The 20247-nt window shown below is 42.2% G+C and overlaps 1 protein-coding gene across 4 annotated transcripts in view; it reads right to left on the minus strand.

Annotated features, from left to right (window-relative positions):
- TTBK1 (tau tubulin kinase 1) overlaps positions 1-20247 on the minus strand; it is a 109075-nt gene that overhangs the window by 42459 nt on the left and 46369 nt on the right. For 3 of the 4 annotated variants that reach the window (XM_042031907.1, XM_042031908.1, XM_042031909.1), the window contains 4 exons: positions 8253-8318; positions 6687-6779; positions 5882-6007; positions 102-256 (listed from right to left, as the gene is read on the minus strand). In XM_042031907.1, the coding sequence (XP_041887841.1) occupies positions 102-256; positions 5882-6007; positions 6687-6779; positions 8253-8318 (440 nt within the window). Of the gene's footprint in view, positions 1-101; positions 257-5881; positions 6008-6686; positions 6780-8252; positions 8319-12364; positions 12446-13019; positions 18905-20247 lie in introns of those variants that run through there. The other variant, XM_042031910.1, reaches the window with a different exon arrangement.

Below are 20247 nucleotides of genomic sequence, written 5' to 3' on the forward strand. Positions count from 1 at the left end.
TGCCATGCAGCTCCAACTTCCGAGAATGATAATGGTCTTGAAACCTTTGAAAAAAGATCTGAGCTTGTCTATTGTCTGACTGCTGTAACTGCAACACTCACCCAAACATGGCTGCTGTTTGCCTGGTGTTCTGCTGTGGTGGAGTTGAAGTGCTAGTGGACAACAAGATATCTGTACCAGCCTTCTCCCAGTCAAAAGCTTCATTTTCAGTGATGCCCCTTTCTTTCATGCTGTTCTCAAAAACGGACATGATAAGCTGGAATAGATTTACAAGAACAATTTCTGGTAAGTAGGTGAGAGTGGCTCTCACCAAAAATATGAAGTACGTGCACAAGGACCAAGTGCATCTTATAATCTTCAGTTGAAAGCAAAACTTATAAAATTGCAACAGTTGTTTCTCAGGTTGGTTTTGGCTTCATAAGTGAAATTTCTCCAAACCTACGAAAGAAATGCATGCAACATTTTGATACTGATTGGATGAAATCTTGCAGTTAGCTTGTTACTGCAGCACTAAACCTGTAACTTCAGCTTTCCTCTAGATTAGACACACGCAGAACCGTACATTTCACATGCCGAGTTCAAGGGCTGCCAGAAGACATAAACAGAACAGGAAAAGGCAGTCCTAGGATGCAGACTCATTGCAGTGCCTGGCCCAAATATGGCTTAGTCAGGAGCCCTGCCTTGTGCTTAATGTGCACAATGTGGCCTGACACACTTGGCTGCCTAAGAAAATAAAATTCTAAAAAGGATGATACAATTTTCTTTATAAGATGGCAGGTACAAATACTCATGCTGATGTGCTTTATGCTTGTTGCTTTTCTAAGAACTGATATCCTCTAGGAGCAAATGAAACTACTGTCAATACTTCTCCATGCACCAATGCATCACCAGAGAAATCTGATGTTCTGCAGTCAAAGGGAAACTGGATGCTGTAGGCCACCAGAGCTGTGAGGTCCTGTATTTCTAATAAAATTATTCAGCTAAATAATGCAGAACTGACAGGATTCAGCCTGTCAGTTCTCCTCTACAGGAAGGGACAATGTGGTGGCAAATACATTTGGCTTATGGTATAGCATCAGCACTAAGTTATGAATAAAATTTACCATGAACAAACATTCTATTTGTATTTATATTCCAGTTCTGTTTGTCAGCATGATCAGAAGGACAGGAGAGCCTGCCATTACCTTCCACCAAACTACAGTAAAATGCCTATTTGCCGCTTGCAGGTGAGCCATCTTTTTCCTTCTTTTTGTGACCCAGAACCCTAGAATCAGGTGCTCTCCTCCTGTGGTAACACTACATTTGATTAACAGAATTCCCAGAGTTGGCTGTTAGTCAGACCAAGGCACAGGAAATTCTTAGGATTGTATTTGTTTTCTGACTGCTACTTTGGCAATGATTACTGTCAAGTATCTTTTAGAAATTAATATCCCCACATCCTCAAAGATGCCTTGCAAGAACCCCACACATTTGCAGACAGATGCCTTTATAAAAGCCAGACTGGCTTCTGTTCATTAGATCATCCTCACCCATCTGTCCACTAATCCCAGTCTTATCACAGCTTTTGATTCTTTGTGATGGACATGTCAGTGTCAGGGAGTGGTATCTTCAGCAGCTATTTAAAAATTGTTACTGCTTCTGCCATCTTCCATTCCTTTGACACTGAAAGAGTCTGAAGTAAGAAACCACACGATAAAATTAGAAGTTCAGCTGTCTTATTTTTAGCATTCTTTCCAGGACCCACTCAGGCAAAACAACTTTTGTTACTTTCTGCTATAACTTACTCTGTAACTCTTGCACTTGACTTTGCAGGCCATTAGGGATATTACAGCCCTTCACTGTACTCCCCATAGGGTCTTTTTTCACAGGCTGAAGGATACTGGTGTCCTCATCTGCCATTATTCTCAAACTATTTAATGGACTTATTGAGTCTTCTCAGCTTTCTCTGAAACCTTTATAATTCTGATGAAAGGTCGAAGCTTTACAAGGAGAGAAGTGGAGTGGAAAACTGCACAGAAGAGTCCCTGCAATAACCACAGCTCCCAGAAAGCCATGCAAAGCATCACTGGATCCTGTCTAGGAATCCTCTACCTGCAGACCCAACATTAGGGATCAGAAGAGTTTCCACAGTCTCTGCAAGCCTTCCATACTGAGTTTCCTTCTGCTGGGCTGAGTATCAAAACTCACCAACTCTCTGAGTATCAAAATCACTAGTGGGATAAAGAAGGGGCCCAAGATGTTTCTCTATTAAAGATGTTAATGTCCATGAGGACATAAAGCTGAATTGCACATTATGCAGTAGCATGACGTGTTTTGGGCTGATGGCCCAGAGAACGAGAGAGAAGCAGCCAATGGGGCACAAATTACCCACTAAGCTGTCACAATACATCTTGTCCAATGCCTTCTCCTGGCCAAGGCTCAGGAAAGGAATCACAATCAATCCTGAAATATCACATATAAAAGGTACCCAAACAGCTACGGATTGTCCAGGCGCTCAAGCCTTGAATTCTTTGGGGCTTATCCCAGAAGATGAAATCTTTCAGCAAGTTGCTCTTGCTCAAGTTTCTAATCTGCACTGTAATCTACAACACAGTATTTAAGAATAAATACTAGGCACACCTCTTCAGTGGCAGGAGTCCCCTTTTGATAAAGGAACGATCCTGATTTGTGTTTGTAAGTCCTAGAAGAATTTCAATGGAGAAACACTAAGATTATGATGGAAGATATCCAGTAGCTTGCTGTCCTGTTTTCAACAGGAAGAGAGCTCATTTTATTCCCAATAGCTGGTGCAGTGCTGTGTTTTGCATTTAGGATGAGAACAGTGTTGATAACACGCTGATGTTTGGGCTGTTGCTCAGTTGTGCCTACCCTCATTCAAGGACTTTTCAGTGTCCCCTGCTCTGCTGGTGAGGAGCTGCACCAGAATCTGGGAGGGAGCACAGCTGGTACATCTGACCCAAACTGGCCAAAGGCATATTCCATACCACAGAATGCCATGCCCAGTATATAAACTGGGGAAAAGTTGCTGGAAGGGACCATTTTCTCCCTGGAGACTGGCTGGGCATCAGGTAATTGTATTTTGTATCACTTTCTTTTCTTGGGTTTTATTTTTATCTCCTTTTTTTAAAGTTACAATTATGATTATTATATTCCAATTGTTTCAAATATTAAGTCACCTTTTATCTGAGCCTGTGAGGTCTTTCTGTTTTTTGGTTTGCCTTTTTTTTTGTTTGTTTGGGGTTTTATCGGTAGGTTTTTTTTTCCTGATTCTCCTCCCCATCCCACTGTGCAAGGGGTACAGTGAGTGAGCAGCTGCCTGGTACACAGTTGCCAACTGGAAATAAACCACAACACTTGGTCAGCATGAGAGAACTCAAACCAGCACTTGTTGTTCACAGAGAGTCTTTCCCAACTGCTCTGACAATATCTGGTATTGATTGAATCTAAAGGAAGAGATCCATATAGGAAACTTACCTCCCCACACTTAGGGTGTGTACAAGGCAGCCATTCTCTCATATAACAACAACAGATCATCTTTCCTCGAGTGAAATGCAATTCACAATGCCCTTAGCTGAGAGAATAGGATGGGTTCCCAGGCAAAGGCACTCAAATTTCTATAATCTTCCAGGAGCAAAGATCATTATTACTTTTTGGATATTCATTGCAAAAAGTATGATCTCTGAGGAGAGAAGCCAGCCTCCTCCACAAGCACACCTGAAAGTATTCCTCTACCAGCTGTACTGTATGCAAGTGTAGTACAAAATATTTTCTACTACATCCTATCTGCACTTTTCCAGGGAAGAGGCATGTCTCTTGCTGTCAAATGAGTCAGAAAACCCCAAAATGCTGCTCTAACGCCCACATCCTCCTGCTGTGAAAGTGATAAAAGTTTGATCCTAACCTTGAACCAACACTGACAACAATCCATTAAAGAGACAGGGCTGATGTCTGAGGCCACAAGCCCAAGAAGTGCAAAACCACAGGGTAAGACATCCATCATCTGACAGCTCAAGTCTATTTTCTTCTACCATCATTTTCCTCTCCTCTGCTTAGGCAAAACTTGTGCCATCTATCCATCAGAAAATAGTGATCTCTGGTCACACTTAGCTTCCAGTTACAGCCTGGTATCTCACTCTTGTGACTTCACCTCAGGGGCCCAGAACTGTGATAAAATTTCCACTCAGCATGACATGTGCTTAGGAGAATCTAAAATTTCAAATTCAATTCTGATTTTTAAATAAACTGTGACTTTATATATTAGTAAACACACTTTCCCAATTTCCTTTATTTCCCTGCGGGTCTGATACTGGTGACAATTTCAAATGGCCTCTGGTATAGTTTTTAATCTTTCAGAGTAATACATCCAGATAAGTCAACATAAAGACATCTCTGGAGCTGAGATGCCTGGAGAAGTTGCTGTCTGGAATCGGTCTGCAAGTCAAGCTAGAAGAATCAGTGTTAGGTGGCAAGCTGCAGATGCCAGACTTTTGTGGGGAGTTCCCTTTTGGAGGCTTCTTGCCCAAGCTGCACCTGCAAGAAACTGAAGGCAAAAAGGCAATTCACAGCTTCAGTCAAATGCCCTACTGTAAAAAAGCTGTTTGTGATTTGTACTGCCTGAATTCTGTCTGGAAACATCTTCCATTTCAGTCTCAAGGATGGCTTTCAGTACCATTAGGACACAATTATTTTAAACTGGAACAGAATATAGGAGCACGTAGGTTCAAAATGAGCTTTGGAAATCTCTAATCCAGCCATCTGCTCAAACCAGAGCTAATTAAAAGGCAGATCATATCTGTCATCCAGCCAATCCTTGGAAATCCCCAAGGATGGAAATTCCACAGCTTTTCTAAGTACCCATTTCGTATATAAGAACCCACACTCTGAATTGTTCCCCCCCCCTTAGATTTAGTAATGATTTCCCTTACTGCCTCTATTCTCCCCACAGCTGTCCTTGAGGCAGTGAAAGACAGCAATCAGATCCCCTCTGACTTCTCTGTTCTAGAACAAACAAATCCAGCTCCCTCTGCATCTCATCAGTCCACCTCCATCCCTCTATAGCTCTCCCTCTTAGTGCCAAATGTTATTTTTCCACTGCACTATCCAGAAAGCATTTGCCTTTTCTTTTCCTTTTAATTTTTTAAAAATCTGTGGTTGCTATGCTACAATATGAACATGGCTAAACCACAAAGGCACTGTTAGAGAGAGTTTGTTGGAACACCCTCCCACCACTTTCCCACTCATTTGATGCACTATCAACAGGAGCAAGCACTCAGATAAGACTGCAGAGATCTGCTTATAAAATGTTGTTTCTATCCCTCTGTCTTTAATGTACAGGGAAAACCACTGTGATTTAAAAAAAAAGCAATAGAGAATCAAGTTGCTTCAGTTCTGTTGTGTTAAGTCTGAGTTACTCACATATAGGCTGATAGCAAACACTGAATGGGAGGAAAAACCCTATGTTAGACAAGTATTAAAGAAAGAGATAATAATGGCCCAGGCCTACATGAGTCTGCAAGAAATCAAAGGGGTTGGTGTGCAATGGTGAGTTGTTGGTTTAGGGTCTTAGACCTTGGCACGCTGTGCTAAAATTCTGTCACATTTGGAGTATCTCAAAGTTTTTGTGTCTTAATGAAAGCCAAAAGTACTTTGTTGTTTGGGAGGAGCTATCTGGTGCAGAGCACAGGATTATTTTGGACAGGGTGGTGGAAGGAGATGAAGAAACTTTTGAGGTTTTGAAGAGTTGTACAGTCCAGCCTCTTTCTCCTGGTCCTAGGAAAAGTATTCCTCAGCCAGATATAAACACATTCATGGAAATGTTTAAAAATCTAAATGCCAATCTAGAGTGCCATGCGTCACACTGGTAACAAAGAAAGGCTCCCACCTGATAGTCTGGCTTGGTGAAGTAGTCTAGGCTTGCAATGTGATCCAGGAAAAGGTGGAACTCTGAAGGCATGTGTTTTAGCAGCATTCGGTGTTCATACTTTTCTTTTATCATGCCAACCTGCTCCTGGAAAAAAACCAAACAAAAAAATATCTCAGAGCCAAGAATCTCTTCCATAGCTTTACATTTTTAAACATTTATCATTCCTGGAACACAGACTCTTTCTAGACCCAGCACAGTGTCTACACACTTCTCCTGTCTGCTGTCCAAAGCACAAGGAGGTTGAGCACTGCAGGCAGAGGTCAAAGGGGAATCTTGAGTCAGAAGCTTTCTGCACAGGTGACCTACTTCTTTCCAGGGATTTTATTCTTTAGCACAAAGTATTTCCAAGACAACATGAACACTTAGCTTTATTCTGTTTAACTTTCTAATTTCAAATCCCATTTGGCTTGTTTGGCACAGCAAGGCATTATCCTGCTGTCTTTCTAAAGGCTCTTTTTATTTGTCAAAAGGACAGCTTTCCACTTGTATTGTTTGCTTTGCATGAACAAAGTAAAAACCACTTGTTCAAATATGACTAACAATGTGCATAAAAAAAAGTCTAATTACTCCAAATAATAGGAAGCCCACCCTGTGTATCAGAACACACAAAAGTAGCTTAGCATCTTGCAGCAAGATCTGATGAAAACGAGACTCTGGCTTTACTCCAGAAAAAAAGCCGCACTGAACTGCAGGAGGAATAATAAAGAGTCATAATAATTAAAACGTAGCACCCTCTCTTAAGCACAGACACCAGGTTTCCTACCTTATCTTTGATCTTTCTCCATGGAAGCTGACCAACGGCAAACTCCACCAACATGTAAAAGAGGGACCACAGATCATCGTGTCTACCCATCTCCTGGAGAAGAGAGAGACCAAGACTGAGGAGCAAAGTTCCACACTGCTCAGGGATCCAGGTGTACTCTCCAGATGAGCTACCTCATTTTAAAGGGCAGGAAGAGAAGTCATACTTCCCATTCAACGATTAAAGAAGTCAAATTAAAGGCTAAAGATGCATATTTATTAATGGGAAGCAGAGTAACCTAGATTAAGAAAAATCCCCAAACTGTATGTAGAACATATTTTTTATTAATATCTTTAAGCCTAAATAGCATTTGTACTCTTTTGCAAAAGACTCACCATCATGCACCACAACAATTTACAGATTTATAACATTTCCACATACAACTCTTCTCCTGGGCTAGTGAATGGGAAATTGAAAAACAGGGATAAAGGCTGAAATCGTCAAAGCACACGAATTCATTTTTGGTGCTCAACTTGCAATGGTTAGGATATGATTTCTCAAAATAGCCTGCATTATACAGCAATTTTTGTGCCTAAATATATATTCAGCTGATGCCAGCTACAGCTGGGCCTACTCAGCTCTTGCAAAAATTATACCTCAGGTTTCTTTGTGTCTCCCAAGAAACAGAAAGAATTCATGATGGCATTCAGCTGCCCTCCCCACATCACACTTTCCACCTTTTGTAGACAAAAATTTCCTCCTTTCCTAAAAAAACCTGACATTTCTCCATGTAGGTAATCCTACAATCTCATTCCAAGCAAGGCCAGAAACCTGGAGGTAATGCAGGAGGGCTCATAGTTTCCATCTGCCAGGCACTTAGCAGCAGAAACACAGAACTTAGAACCACAGAAGATGCTGAGTTGGAAGGGATCCATCAGGATCATTGACTCCAACTCCTGGCCCAGTGCAGGACACCCCAAGAATCATACCCTGTGCCTGAGAGTATTGTCCAAACTTACTGTTTACTGTCTGCAAAGGAACACTACTGAAATAGGACAGAGGAGTGTTTTGAAAAGAATGTTAGATGAGCCTTCTAGAAGCATTTATAATGAAACAGGCCAGACGCCATGTAAATCATGGCTCTTTTCAGGAAAAATAAACCTAGCTTTCACTAGGTGGCTCTTCACCTGATGACATGATGGTAATATTAAAAATTACAGATGAAGAATGGATTTGGGGACCTGGCACTTGGTAATTCCTGGCCAAGTTCTGCTAGAAACTATCAGCAAGCAGCCTGGCAGTTAGCCAGATTTTCCCTTCAGTGTGGTTTACTTTTGCCCTTAAAAAGTGTCTGGTAATGTAATAATTACAATTTTAAAGTCTGCCCACTAGAGAGGACCCAGTAACTGAAGCATAATTTTGATTTTACAGTCGACAGCCTTAACTACCTAATGGAAATCTTCTGATATGCTAAACTTCTGTAGATAACAAACCAGAACTCACACCTCTTGCCCCTTTGCTCCTGAAAACAGATTTCTGAGGGGGAATTATCTTACTCATAACTCCTTATAACCCCAAAAGACTCACCCTGTTTTTGTGTGCATTCACGGAGGCATAGCGGACAGTTCCTCGGAAACCAGCAACATTACGAGGCTGGAGGGAGACAAGAGAAGCATCTCAGAAACAGAGCAGATGACTGAATCCCCTGTGCAGCCATCTCCTGAGAACTTCTTGTCTAAACTGCTATTTTGTATGCACCCAGGGGATACTGCTTCCTTGTGCTCTAGCAGCTAAACAGAGAGTGTTCTCCGATTCTGCATTTCTAGGAAAGCTCACACTACAGAGAAGGCAAGGTGGTTACAGTGCTGTGTTAGAACAGTAACAGTCCAGACATAGAGATAAGAACATTAACCAGGATCAGATTCTCCTTTTTAAACTCCAGGTCAAGGGAAAAGCTAGTAAAGAAGTGCAAATGCAAAACCGAGTCATGAGTAACATGAGCTAAGCAAAGCCTGAAGGTGGCCTGATCAGGATGGAAACAGGGATCACCTACTCTGACAGATGACCACACACATTTGCTGACACTGCTGGTCAGCATCAAAAAATTAGGAATCTCTGACTTCCAGAATTCTTGCTTTTTTTCCAGATTCTTCCCAGTATATCCTATCTTTATTTTCTCTTTTTCATGTCCTTGGGAAATAAAGGCTTGATATAGTGGCTGTGGAAAGGCAGTCCTCCTGTGACTTATTTGTCCCATGTGGGGACTTTCTCTGCTTTGGGGGCTGAGCAACTGTTCCAACTCTTTCTACTGCTGCCTCCACAAGAACATTAGACCATGTGAGTTCACTTAAAGCAGATGTCATTGTTCTGAAAAACTTGCATTTAAATAATGACATCCACCAAATTCTCTTAGCTGAACTAGAAGCACCAGAGTTAACGAGACTTAACAGCAGTACTTTCAAAATTCTTGTGGTAAACCAGGTTCAGGCCCAGACTTCTTGCATCATAAGGCTAACCTTGGGTAAAGAACTAAACATAATCAAAATTAAGATCCTACTTCAGCAGAAAACCAGGCACACTAATAACAAGTTATTCAAGTAACTTGTCCCACAGAGGTCAGTGGATTCAGGTTTGTTCTTTCAGCTGTGCCTGTGCCTTCAGAACTAGACCTAAAATTCTGTACTTTTATTCTAGGGCACTCTTCTGTCACTCAATATGTACAATTCAGTTGCTTCATTTTGGGTACACGGAAGTTGCTCTGAATTTCGATATTCTCAGAAAGAATAAAATTTCAAATTTTTTTTAACAAGTTCACCAACACCATGTAACATACCACACCTGCATGGTGTACAATGCAGCTCTTAAGTTACAATGACTCTAAGCAAAAAAAAAGCTGCAAGTCTATCTTACAACTCTTGTATGCTAATCAAATACTCCCCAAAGAGAACCCACATGCACATCCCATGCACTTAATGAAGCATTTAATCTTGCAGTGCACCAACTTGAGCTATAAGAGACTTATTTAGCAGCAGGTAATAGTAGAGATACTATACTTATCATCCTGTACCTCGTAGTTCTCAGAACTATGCAATTCAGGATTTCCACTGACAAAGAACTGCAAAATATTTTCCAGAATTCCAGAGAATTCACTGATGTGAGTTCCTGAAAAGCGGAGTACTGGCCACTGGAATACAGCCATCACCATAAATTGGCTCTACACACTCAAAAGCAAGAGAACATTCCTTTTTTCCATTATGAATGGATGACAGTGTGTTTGGATACTTTTCATGAGCCATAAGGGTGTATTGTGAGCAATTCTAACATGTAACCTGTAATGTTTTCAGAACAAAAATTATTCAATTTTTGCAGTCCGTGCAAGTACTGAACCAAGTACCACGTGTGCTGGCTTCAGTATGTCAGCAATGTCTCTAAAAATTGTTTTAGATCAATACTTACTATTTCTAGCAGACAGGCTATCTGTGCAGTCTTTTATTAGATCTGTTCTGAAACCAAGCTGAAGCCAGGCAGCTTGCAAGTGTATTCCCCTCCTCTCTCAGAAGCAAAGCAAAAGCCCAGCTTTTGGTGCAGGCCTTTAACCACGCATCTGTCCCACAGCCAACACGACCGGCTGCTCCCGAGCAGTCCCACACCTGAACCCAGAGGATTGTCCCTCCACCCCTCTCTCATGTGGGACCTCAGGGAAGGGAGAACACTGCAATTGAGCACGACTTTGCAATTGCTTTGACAGGACCTTTAGTGTCCTTTGAACAAAACAGGCAGATGCTAACTGTGTAGCACTGTCTTTTGCTCATAAAGGTTGCACCTCTTTTAACCATATTTGCCTGGCCTGCCAGTCACAAGGAATTGGTCACTGCAATCAAGTATTTTCTAGGCTGTGGAGATACCTTGTTTTCCATCCAAACAAACAGCTCCTCCCTGAGCATTTGTTGTCACACATGCTGCATACCCAACTATTATTGACTTTTCTTCTGAATTCATAAACATTAGTTTTCCAGATGATTTCTTTACACACTTCATTTCTTCCAGTTAATAAACTTCATCCCACCACTGCACTGGTGAGCAGTGGAAAAGAGCCTGGATAAAGCATCCTTGTTGTCCAGACCAATCCACAATTGACACGGAATTGAAATTGCGACAGTTAGGAGCTTCAGACTGTGGAATCATATATAATCCAACTGATTTGAATACCCAAAATTATGAATATATAATAAGCTAGCAAGTTGAAATACAATTTTAAACCACAGACGTTTTTTAAATTTTTTTACACATCAGTATTTCTATAAAAAATGTTATAAAGTGTATCTCTTCTTTCATTGATATTGTGTCTACCACAAAGCTAAAGTACTTCATTACACAGCACTGCGTTGTGTTAGAAGCTTGGTTTAAAATGAGTTTCAGCTTGGGAGACTGTCTTAGATCACTACCACAGAGCAAAACCTACACTCTGTGTTCCTTTCACTGCATTAGCAATGTAGACTACCTCACACACAGAGACAGAACTAGGTAACAAAATCCCGTATGAAGTGGATGCATTTTCCAAACTGCATTCTTTTACACCCATCATTCTCCAGGTCAAACACTCATTTGTATTTCAAGTGCCAGCAGTGTCTCCCTCATGAGTCACACGAAGTCTGTCTTTCCTGCACACTCCCTTTTTATTTGAGGAGTGCTCATATTTCCTCATTAATTTGAATCCCTGCTCCTCACACCATGTTCACTCATCGAGATTAAAATTAATCCTTTTGCCTGACTGGCAAAAGGAAACTGGATATTTTGAATGTCCCAGTTTCCAGCTGCCTTCCTAAAAACTTGTATTTGGATGCCAGTACTTTGATCCTGCTGTTTCTTGTGACTGTGCTATTCTCATGACCATGACCATTGGTTCCTCCCCAGCTTTCTGGAAGCCTGTGCAGACACCTCATGAGATGCACCACCTTTGCCCCTGGCAGGCCAGCTGTCATCTAGGACCATTAACCCATCTCTCCTGGAATAAGGAAAAGGATTTTCAGCAGTATGAATGTAAAAAAAAAAAGTTAGCACGGATCGAAGAAAAGGTGGTAGGAGACAGAAAATGCCACAGATCAAGGAAAGAATTTGGAGATATATCTTGGATAGAAATGGCTTGTTGGAAAGGTTGTGATAAGAAGGAAAAGTGAAAGAAAGCTTTAACTGAACTAAAAGGAAGTATCTCTGTGACCTCCAGGAAGCTTCTGCTTCTTCAGACAGGCTCGTGAGGGAGATGCAGGGATATGTATCTTCACCTTTTCTGGTGGGGACAATATCCACACCTCTTACGTGCATTTTGACTTTTTAATTTAAACAGCAACATTTTGTAGAATCATTAATGACTGCATCATATTTTATACCCATGGAGAGTCAGAAATGAATAGAGGAAGCTGGAGACAGAAATGTAAGATGAGAAAACTTCTCTCCCCTTGCCTCTGAAACCACAGAATTGACAAAATCACTCTGGCACCACCCAAGTATCTGCCAGCCCCTCAGGCAGAATCCCAAGTGTTCTAGGCCTTTGCATCACATTTAGGTAGCTGTCACGATCCTGCTGAAAAACAAACATATCATGAGGGGAAAAAAGAAAACCTGGTGTAATTTGGACTTCTATATATAACAAAAGCACAAACCAAAATGAAAACCCAGAAGCATGGTGATGGCTCACTCACAACTCATAGCAGAGATGGTTACGAGCAGCGGATGGGAAGCCAACGCATCAAACACAGCCTCAAAAGAAGAGCCCAAAAGAACTGTAAAACAGAGAGAAACCCAAAGAAAAACATGATAAAAAAAACAACAAAATGAGAAAAAAATTAAACAGAAATGAATTAAAAAACATTCAATATTGTATCCCAACAGAAACCTGTGTCTTGTTTAGCTGTTGCCATCTCCCATCACCCTTCCCAGGGCTGCTGGCCCGTCCTGTGCTGAGTTTCATTTAGACACGAAGGACATGAAGTGTTGCGTGACAAATCTGCGTGGTTTGTGAGTGCTCTGTAAGTGGTGAGAGGGGGCCCTCTAGGGAGAACCTTCCCCTGCCTGCATCTCACACCTAATAAGTGGAAAAACAAAGCTGAGAGCAGCCATGCAGACAGCCTTACCACAGGTCAGTTGTACACTTCTACTGTGACTTTCCTTCCTACAATTATCTGATGTGTACATCTCCCTTCTTCCCCTAAACAAACTGATCCAATAACCTGCAAGGGGATTTGCTCTCTCATCTCTTGCCCTTTTCATCCAGAGCAAGTTCTAACATCAGCATGTAAGTTCCTAAAAATCAACAGCAATGTCCCCTTTCCTATTTGAATTGTTATGGTTTCTCACCCAAAATATTTGCGTTTTTTCTGCAACCACCACCTTTCATTCTCACAATCAATCTCCATACAAACAGTGGCTTGCCAACTTTACAGGTTTTACAGCTGCCAGCTTCAGGCATGTTCCCTTTCCCTGGTGACTGCTGCAGTGCTCCACTGCCTGTGGGGGGGATGCAGAATGGTGGTTTGGGAGAGAGCAGGATGAAACCCAATGCTGCTTTTAGGCCACATAAGCAGTCATGTTATCTGTGAATGGCAAAGTAGAGAAATCTGAGGGACATCCTCATCAGAGGCAAGAACTAATATTATATTATATAACCTTAAAAGTCAATTCAGTGACCTGAGGAAAGACCCTGACTGAGAGATACTTATTCCAACAGAAATCAAGTAATCAAAAACAATCCACACAATGGAGTTTCTTATTTGAGTCTTACTGTTCCCCTTTCCTAAAAATGTGCAAATCCTAAGAATTCCATAAATTTTGCATGAAATTTAGTTCTGAGGAAGCTATTTAAGTCTCCTGCTATTCTTTCCAAAACAAAAGACATAAAGCAGTTGAGTTAAAACACCATCGCTCCTACTTTACTTTAGGAGAGTTCAAAACTTCCAATGAATTTTAACATAATTAAAGACCACGATAATTCTGCCTTTCTAAACAGCATGCACCAACCATCTCATCACATGATTCCTGCACCTGAACTTGTGCTGAAGATGAGAGTGCCTTTCTCACAGTAGAAACAGGGCTAAGAATGAGCTTTTTTTTTTAAGTCAAAAGCTTATTTCAGTTGTAATCCTATTATTCAGCTATCACGACTTTTAACAAGAGGACTTTGGGCTCAGAGCTGCACTTGTTTCTTACATGCGAGGTCCCATAAGGCAACAAGCAGCACAGAATATCCCCACAGAAAGAATGGGGAGTGCTAAGTAAGAAAGATAAGTTTTTAATCTGCTGTAACACAGCAGGGGAACTACTGAAATGGACATGTTTTGGAGTCACATCTCCTTTGGGATTTAGAGCTCAAAATGCTTTCCTGGAGCCAGATGGAGACGATGGTTCTTTTCTATCAAAAGGAAGAAGACAAAAGGCAGTTTTGGCAATCACTGAGATGCAGCACACTGAAGTTCAAACTTCCCCACCCTCTGAACAGACATGAAAGCCACACCTCCCCCCTTCCAGAGTACACTCTCATCCCTAAACCACAGGGTGTTTTGAGATGCAAGTTTAAGAACACACAGGTTGGAAAGGATACCTTTTGCACAGAAGATATGAGTAATTATTACCAAGAGGGAGGAAGTGTATGACCTGGCAGCAAATGCACTTACCTGACTGAAGGGAGATCTGACCTGCAATCCAACTCGAATCCAACATTCACTTGCCTAGGGAGCAAAGCCTCTGTTCCCTCATCACTGGCCACAGTAAGAGCTTTATATTCCTCCCTTTGTTTTCCAGTGGGAAGAATAATCAGAGCTTCAAGTGGAATAGCAATGACCAGAAGGAATGACACATTCAGATGTAATGTATACCCCCCTGCAGCTTGGTAGTAAAAGCACTCAGAGATGGAAAATGGGATCTCAGTCCCCTGCAGGTATACATAAAATTTGAGCCCGAGTTGTCTTTCCTTTTCCCTCACCCCTCTAACAGCTGCTGTGTAAAATAAAACCAACAACAACCTGAGCAGATGACCTGAGGCAACCCTCATTGACTCTGGGGCTTCCAGGTGAGGAAAGCAAAGAAACAGCAACATGTAGCAAGATACCAGATTCCCTGCTTGCTAAGAGAGTTTCAAATCCATCACCTAGTCTGCTTTCCATACATTCAATTTCAAGAGCATGGGATTTCTGCAACTGTGATGTTTTAAACCAGAACATAATCTCCCTTCTCAAGTTCAAATTTGCTACTCCAAAAATGAAAGTAACAATGAGAACCTTAACGTAATTTTCATGATGATTTGTTTTATAACTAACCCATTCCCAGAGAAATTGCACTTCTATTGTATATTAAATGTGCAATATTTTTAAGACCTAGGTCCATTCTTCTTCCTTTTCCTCATGTCTGAACAAACATGACTATGCTGTGTTTTCAGCCTTTCCTGTGACTACTTTTTTACAATACAAAGGTTGAGACAAAAATTATGTTCCCTCCCAAGCTAATATAGTAATACAGCTCCACAAATCTGTTATTCTACTCCAAAATGTTAATTCCTTATGTAATACTACAGATTTACAAGTATTTCAAATACAAAGCAAGTATAAGGCTCCTGGGCTTCTATGTTTGTATATTTGGGGTATTAGGATGTAGAAGTTCCTATCCTCTGTGTTATTTTACAGCTCATTTTTCAGTGGGGGAAAAACTACTCAGTAGAAAACCACATCATCATCTCCTCTTCTAATAGCTTGCTCACTGCAGCGAAGTTTATTTTTAATGCTATGCCCAGACATTTGGAAAATAAATACCTTTTTCTCAATTGGCTGACACATTTCTTAAGCCTTCCTCACGCTCTTCCGCATAGGCTGTGCACTGTCCTGCCTACACCATCGTCCCTGTGCCCACTGACTCCCAGAGCCGCCCTCGTGCATGTGCAGTCTCTCCAGCAAGGCACTGCAAACTACTGCAGTGCAGTCTGAGCCACAAGGAGATCGAGATCTAATCAATGAGCTGCAGCTGACTAAGCTAAAATAAAATGCTTGCTGAGCAGAACAGTCCCCTGTCATATCCTGCAATAAGGCTTCAGGAAAACATAGCCTCTATTTTCAAATAAATAATTAAGATCAAGCTGCTAAACCCTTGAACACTTTCAATTAATATTTGTGGAGCCACAGGGAATATGATTCTGAAGTCAAGGTGCCCCAGACAGAGGAAAGACACAATGCTTTCTGTACTGCATGTGACAAAACTGGCAGAGCTGAGCAACGATCAAGGAGCTCTTGTCCAAAACCTGACCTACATTAGCACAGAAGACCTTCATGACTCAGAACACCTCCATTACATAAGCATATGTTGTTCATCATCTGCATAATAATGTTTATGTTCATTTCCCCCTTCAAGTTCAAATTTTCTTCTCAGCCTTAGCTCTCCACATCGAACACATTCTGCTAGTCCAGCTCTCTGCTATAAAAATTAATGCAAGATGAAAAATTTGACCTGTGCACAAGCTAAAGAAGAAAATTCTACATATTTAAAAAACCAAAAATTTTTCAGTTCATTCCCTAGTTGCTTAAGTTCTGTTGTCTTAAGATGTGCACTGACACTGACTGCTGATACTGCTGCATGGCAAAGGTGGGTTGTACAACCAGGATGTCACAGTGAATAAACCTGCTCACGTCTCTATCTGAACCACAGCAGAAGGTTGCAGCTAGGGGAAATAACAGTTAAAACCCTAAAAAAGATCATTGCATCCTGTAATATCAAATTTGTTACAAAAGGCCTTGGGATTCTCCACAAAATGGACTTTTTGGGTGGGAGGGAATAAGGGAAGGGGAGGAAATTGGGAACAAAAAACTGGACTTAGTTCTCAGAAGAGTATCCACCAAAACTGCAAGCACTTATTAATGGGCATTTTACAGACTTTAATAAAATTCCTTTCATTCATCTTGTGCATGTTACAGTCACAATCTTTTCAGTCCCTCAAACACGAGTTTGTCATTACTGTCTTCTGAATACTGCTTAGATCTGCAACACCTTTGAAACTGGATGGGTGGTATCTTATGCATCATCAACTGTTATCTCATCTAGATTTGTACAAAGGCACTAAAAAGGTGGTGTAGTTTTCACCGTCCTATTCCATATGGACCATAACAATTGCATTACTGGCTCTCTTCATCTCTGGCAACCTGTCTCCAGTCCCAAAGAAGATGCTTCTGGATATCCTACAGGTAGGTCACAGAGGGGTGGGCAGATGCATTCTGTTTCATCTGGCATGTGCAGTACTCATTTTTAAAAGGCATAATGTTGGTTTAGACCCCACACACCAGAAGGAAAATTTGACACTCTCCTAAAGAACAAAATCAGCAGAAATGTAACTAGCTGGGCTAGCTACCTTTCTAATTAGGAAAAGTCTAGACAGCTTTTCTAAAGGAAAGTAGCATATCACCAACAGTGTTCTCTGCAGCATTTGTGCATACAGCCAAGGGCAAGCTAGTCCATACAGTACAGCTGAGTTTTCAAAAACATAAGCCCCTCAGAAGGTCCACACTACAAGAAATTGCACTGCAAAATACATTGCTCTCTCGTTTGAGTTGTGCCAGGTATAGTTGCCCTTTAAAAAGGCAATAAACAAGGAGTTTTGAAATCAGCCAAATTCAGAACATGATTTCCTTTATACCAAAGTTTAACTGCGAGGTTCGTTCTTGATGTTTAACAAAAACTTTGGCATGAAAAGCATGAAAATTTTGATTTAATTTTTCCTGCTCTTTATGGCATTTATAAGCAGCACAGTAAACTGCTAACTAACAGAGCTGTAGCAGCTGTGACAGCACTTAACAAAGCAAGGGTGTGAGGGAGCCCAGAAACTTCACTCAGGACCGTGTGGGTCTCACTGGACCTGCAGTAATGGTGGTGATGGGCCACAGGGCCTGGTTCCCCACATGAACAAGAGATCTACAGAATCTTCACAGAGCCTCTGGAAGGGAAAATCAAGAACCCTGCAATGCAAGGAAAAAAGGACGCTAGCAGTTAGCGCTCAAAGGAGTAACAGATGGATATTCCCAAGAGAAGGGAAAGCTGGCAGCAGAAGGGAGGCTCCTGCCCCACATGCAGATCTGCAGGTGCAGAATAGATTAAGTATCCTAGGAACTGGTGAGGAGGAACAAAACCTTGCCAGGGGAGCTATGTGAGCCTGAATCAAATGCCCATACAGGGAAGCAAAGGTGACTGATGATCACTGAAGATTCCTTCCTGCAGGAAATAGAAGTCCCCATCTACTGACCTAATTCAACGTCTCAAGAGCTTTGTGGCTTGTTGGGAGCCTGGATATGGGATAATAAGGACAAATTGCCAAGTTTGTGTGGCCATCTGACTATTAACACTTGCAGCTACTTCATGGGAACACCAAAAGCACCTGGTTTTCAAGCAGCGACCTTGAGTATTCTAAGAGTGACTACAGACCTCGAGGCATGGGGATCTGCAGGTTTTCCTCCTAAATCCTGCCGGGGAGTGGGAGAAGCTTAGGTAGCAGAAGATGCATTGTGCAAGTCAACACCAAGCTGTCAAAGACAGGGCTTTGGCTTCTATGACCACTGGTCCCTCTTTGAGGAAAAAAAACCTGTTGGCACAAGAAGGGACCCATTTGACACAGTAGCAAGAGCATCTCTGCCAAGACTTTGCATCTCATCAAATGGCCCACCTCAAGTGCCTGTCCAAAACCACCAACACATGTGTAACAAACAGCAGTGGTTAGTGCTCTATGTGCCACTGCAAATCTATGATCTCACTGGGATTGTAGAGACTTGGTGGGACTGCTTGCATGGCTTGAGCGCTGCAATGAACAGCAAAAAAGGACTGGGAAGGCAAGCAGGTGCATTTTCACAGGAGTGGATTGAATGTACGAAGCTTTCCTTGGAGCAGGGGATGGGACAGTCACCACTGATGGGTAAGTGACCATTACAGGTAGCGTAATTAGTTGTAGGCACCTGTTACAGACTGCCTGACCAAGAATTAAAAATAGATGAAACATTCTTTACAAAACTGAAGGAAGCCTTGCAATTGCAAGCCCTGGGAGGCTTGAATTACTCCTATATCTACTGCTCCTGCACCTGTATGTTGCAGAGACAATACAGCAGGGTGAAGCAATCCAGGAGTTTTTTGGTGAACATTGAGCAGAACCAAAAAAACAAGAAATGGAGGTTTGTAGTCATAACAGAAGGACAACACTGAAGAAAAGCAGTTTCCTGGGGGACCTGGTGGACAACAAGCTGTCCACGGGCCAGCAGTGTCCTGGGGGACAAGAAGGCCAATGGTATCCTGGGCTGCATTAGGAAGAGCATTGCCAGCCGGTTGAAGGAGGTGATCCTGCCCCTCTACCCAGCCCTGGTGAGGCACATCTGGAGTGCTGTGTCCAGTTCTGGGCTCCTCAGGACAAGAGAGACAAGGAGCTCCTGGAGAGGGTCCAGCAGAGGGTGGCAAACGATGAAGGGACTGGAGCCCCTCCCTTCTGAGGAAAGGCTGAGGGAGCTGGGCCTGTTCAGGCTGGAGAAGAGACACTGAGAGGGAACCTCATCCGTGTGTGTCAGTGTCTGCAGGGAGGGCTCAGAGGATGGACCAGGCTCTGCTCGGCGGTGCCGGGCAATGGGACAAGAGGCAGCGGGCAGGAACTGAGGCACGGGAAGTTCCACCTGACCATGAGGAAGAGGTTCCTCACTGAGCAGTGCCCGAGCACTGGGACAGATTGCCCAGAGAGGCTGTGGAGCCTCCCTCACTGGAGATGTTCAAGAACCATCTGGATGCAATCCTGGGCCATGTGCTCTGGGATGACTCTGCTTGAGCAGGAAGGCTGGATCAGATGCCCCACTGTGGTCCCTTTCAACTTTACCCACTCTGAATCTGTGCGTGATTCTTCTCTCCATGATCAGATCACGCACCCGAAGTTTGGAAGTCTCAGGTTCAAAAACTTCCTCTCCTACAGAAGTTCCTACATTCTCACTTGATAGCAGAATACCACAAACACCATATATTTAAGCCACAGGTGGAATGTAAGCAGGCATATTGAAATCCCTCTCATTTAAGCTTTACACCTGGGCACAAAATTAAGATATATTCCATAGAGGGATGTTGGGAGACTCAGAGCACTGGAGAAGGCCCTGTTTACTGTGACTGAGTAGTTTTTCCACTGTCTTTTTGTCAGAAAACGTAAGTCTTGAGCACCAAAAAATGTTACTAAGCTTAATGAACCAGGGATACTTTGTGAATTTATCACTGACAGTGCACCCTTGAGAAATGGAAAACTTCAGGTCAAACATACCTTTGTGAATACAGATGACAGATCTTAACCATAATTTGCCACCTTTTAAACAGGAGAGAGTGTGGCTTAGAGAGGCAGGGAGGAGCATCAGAAATCAGCATCGCCTCTAGCAGTTCTGGCAAGCTGCCTGTCAGTTCCTTGCTCAGGAACTTGTCCTTGCAAGTGTTTGAAAACAAAACACACTGAAAAAATTATTTTTTGTCCACTAGCAGTCTATCCTGTTTTTCATAATGGCCAGAGTCCCCCTTGCTAGCCAGGATGTTGGCTGTGATCCAAATGCCA

This window comes from Corvus kubaryi, unplaced genomic scaffold, assembly GCF_017639235.1.
Source record: "Corvus kubaryi isolate FWS band 111438036 unplaced genomic scaffold, C.kubaryi_AGA036_p1.0 37347, whole genome shotgun sequence".
Lineage (NCBI taxonomy): Eukaryota > Metazoa > Chordata > Aves > Passeriformes > Corvidae > Corvus > Corvus kubaryi.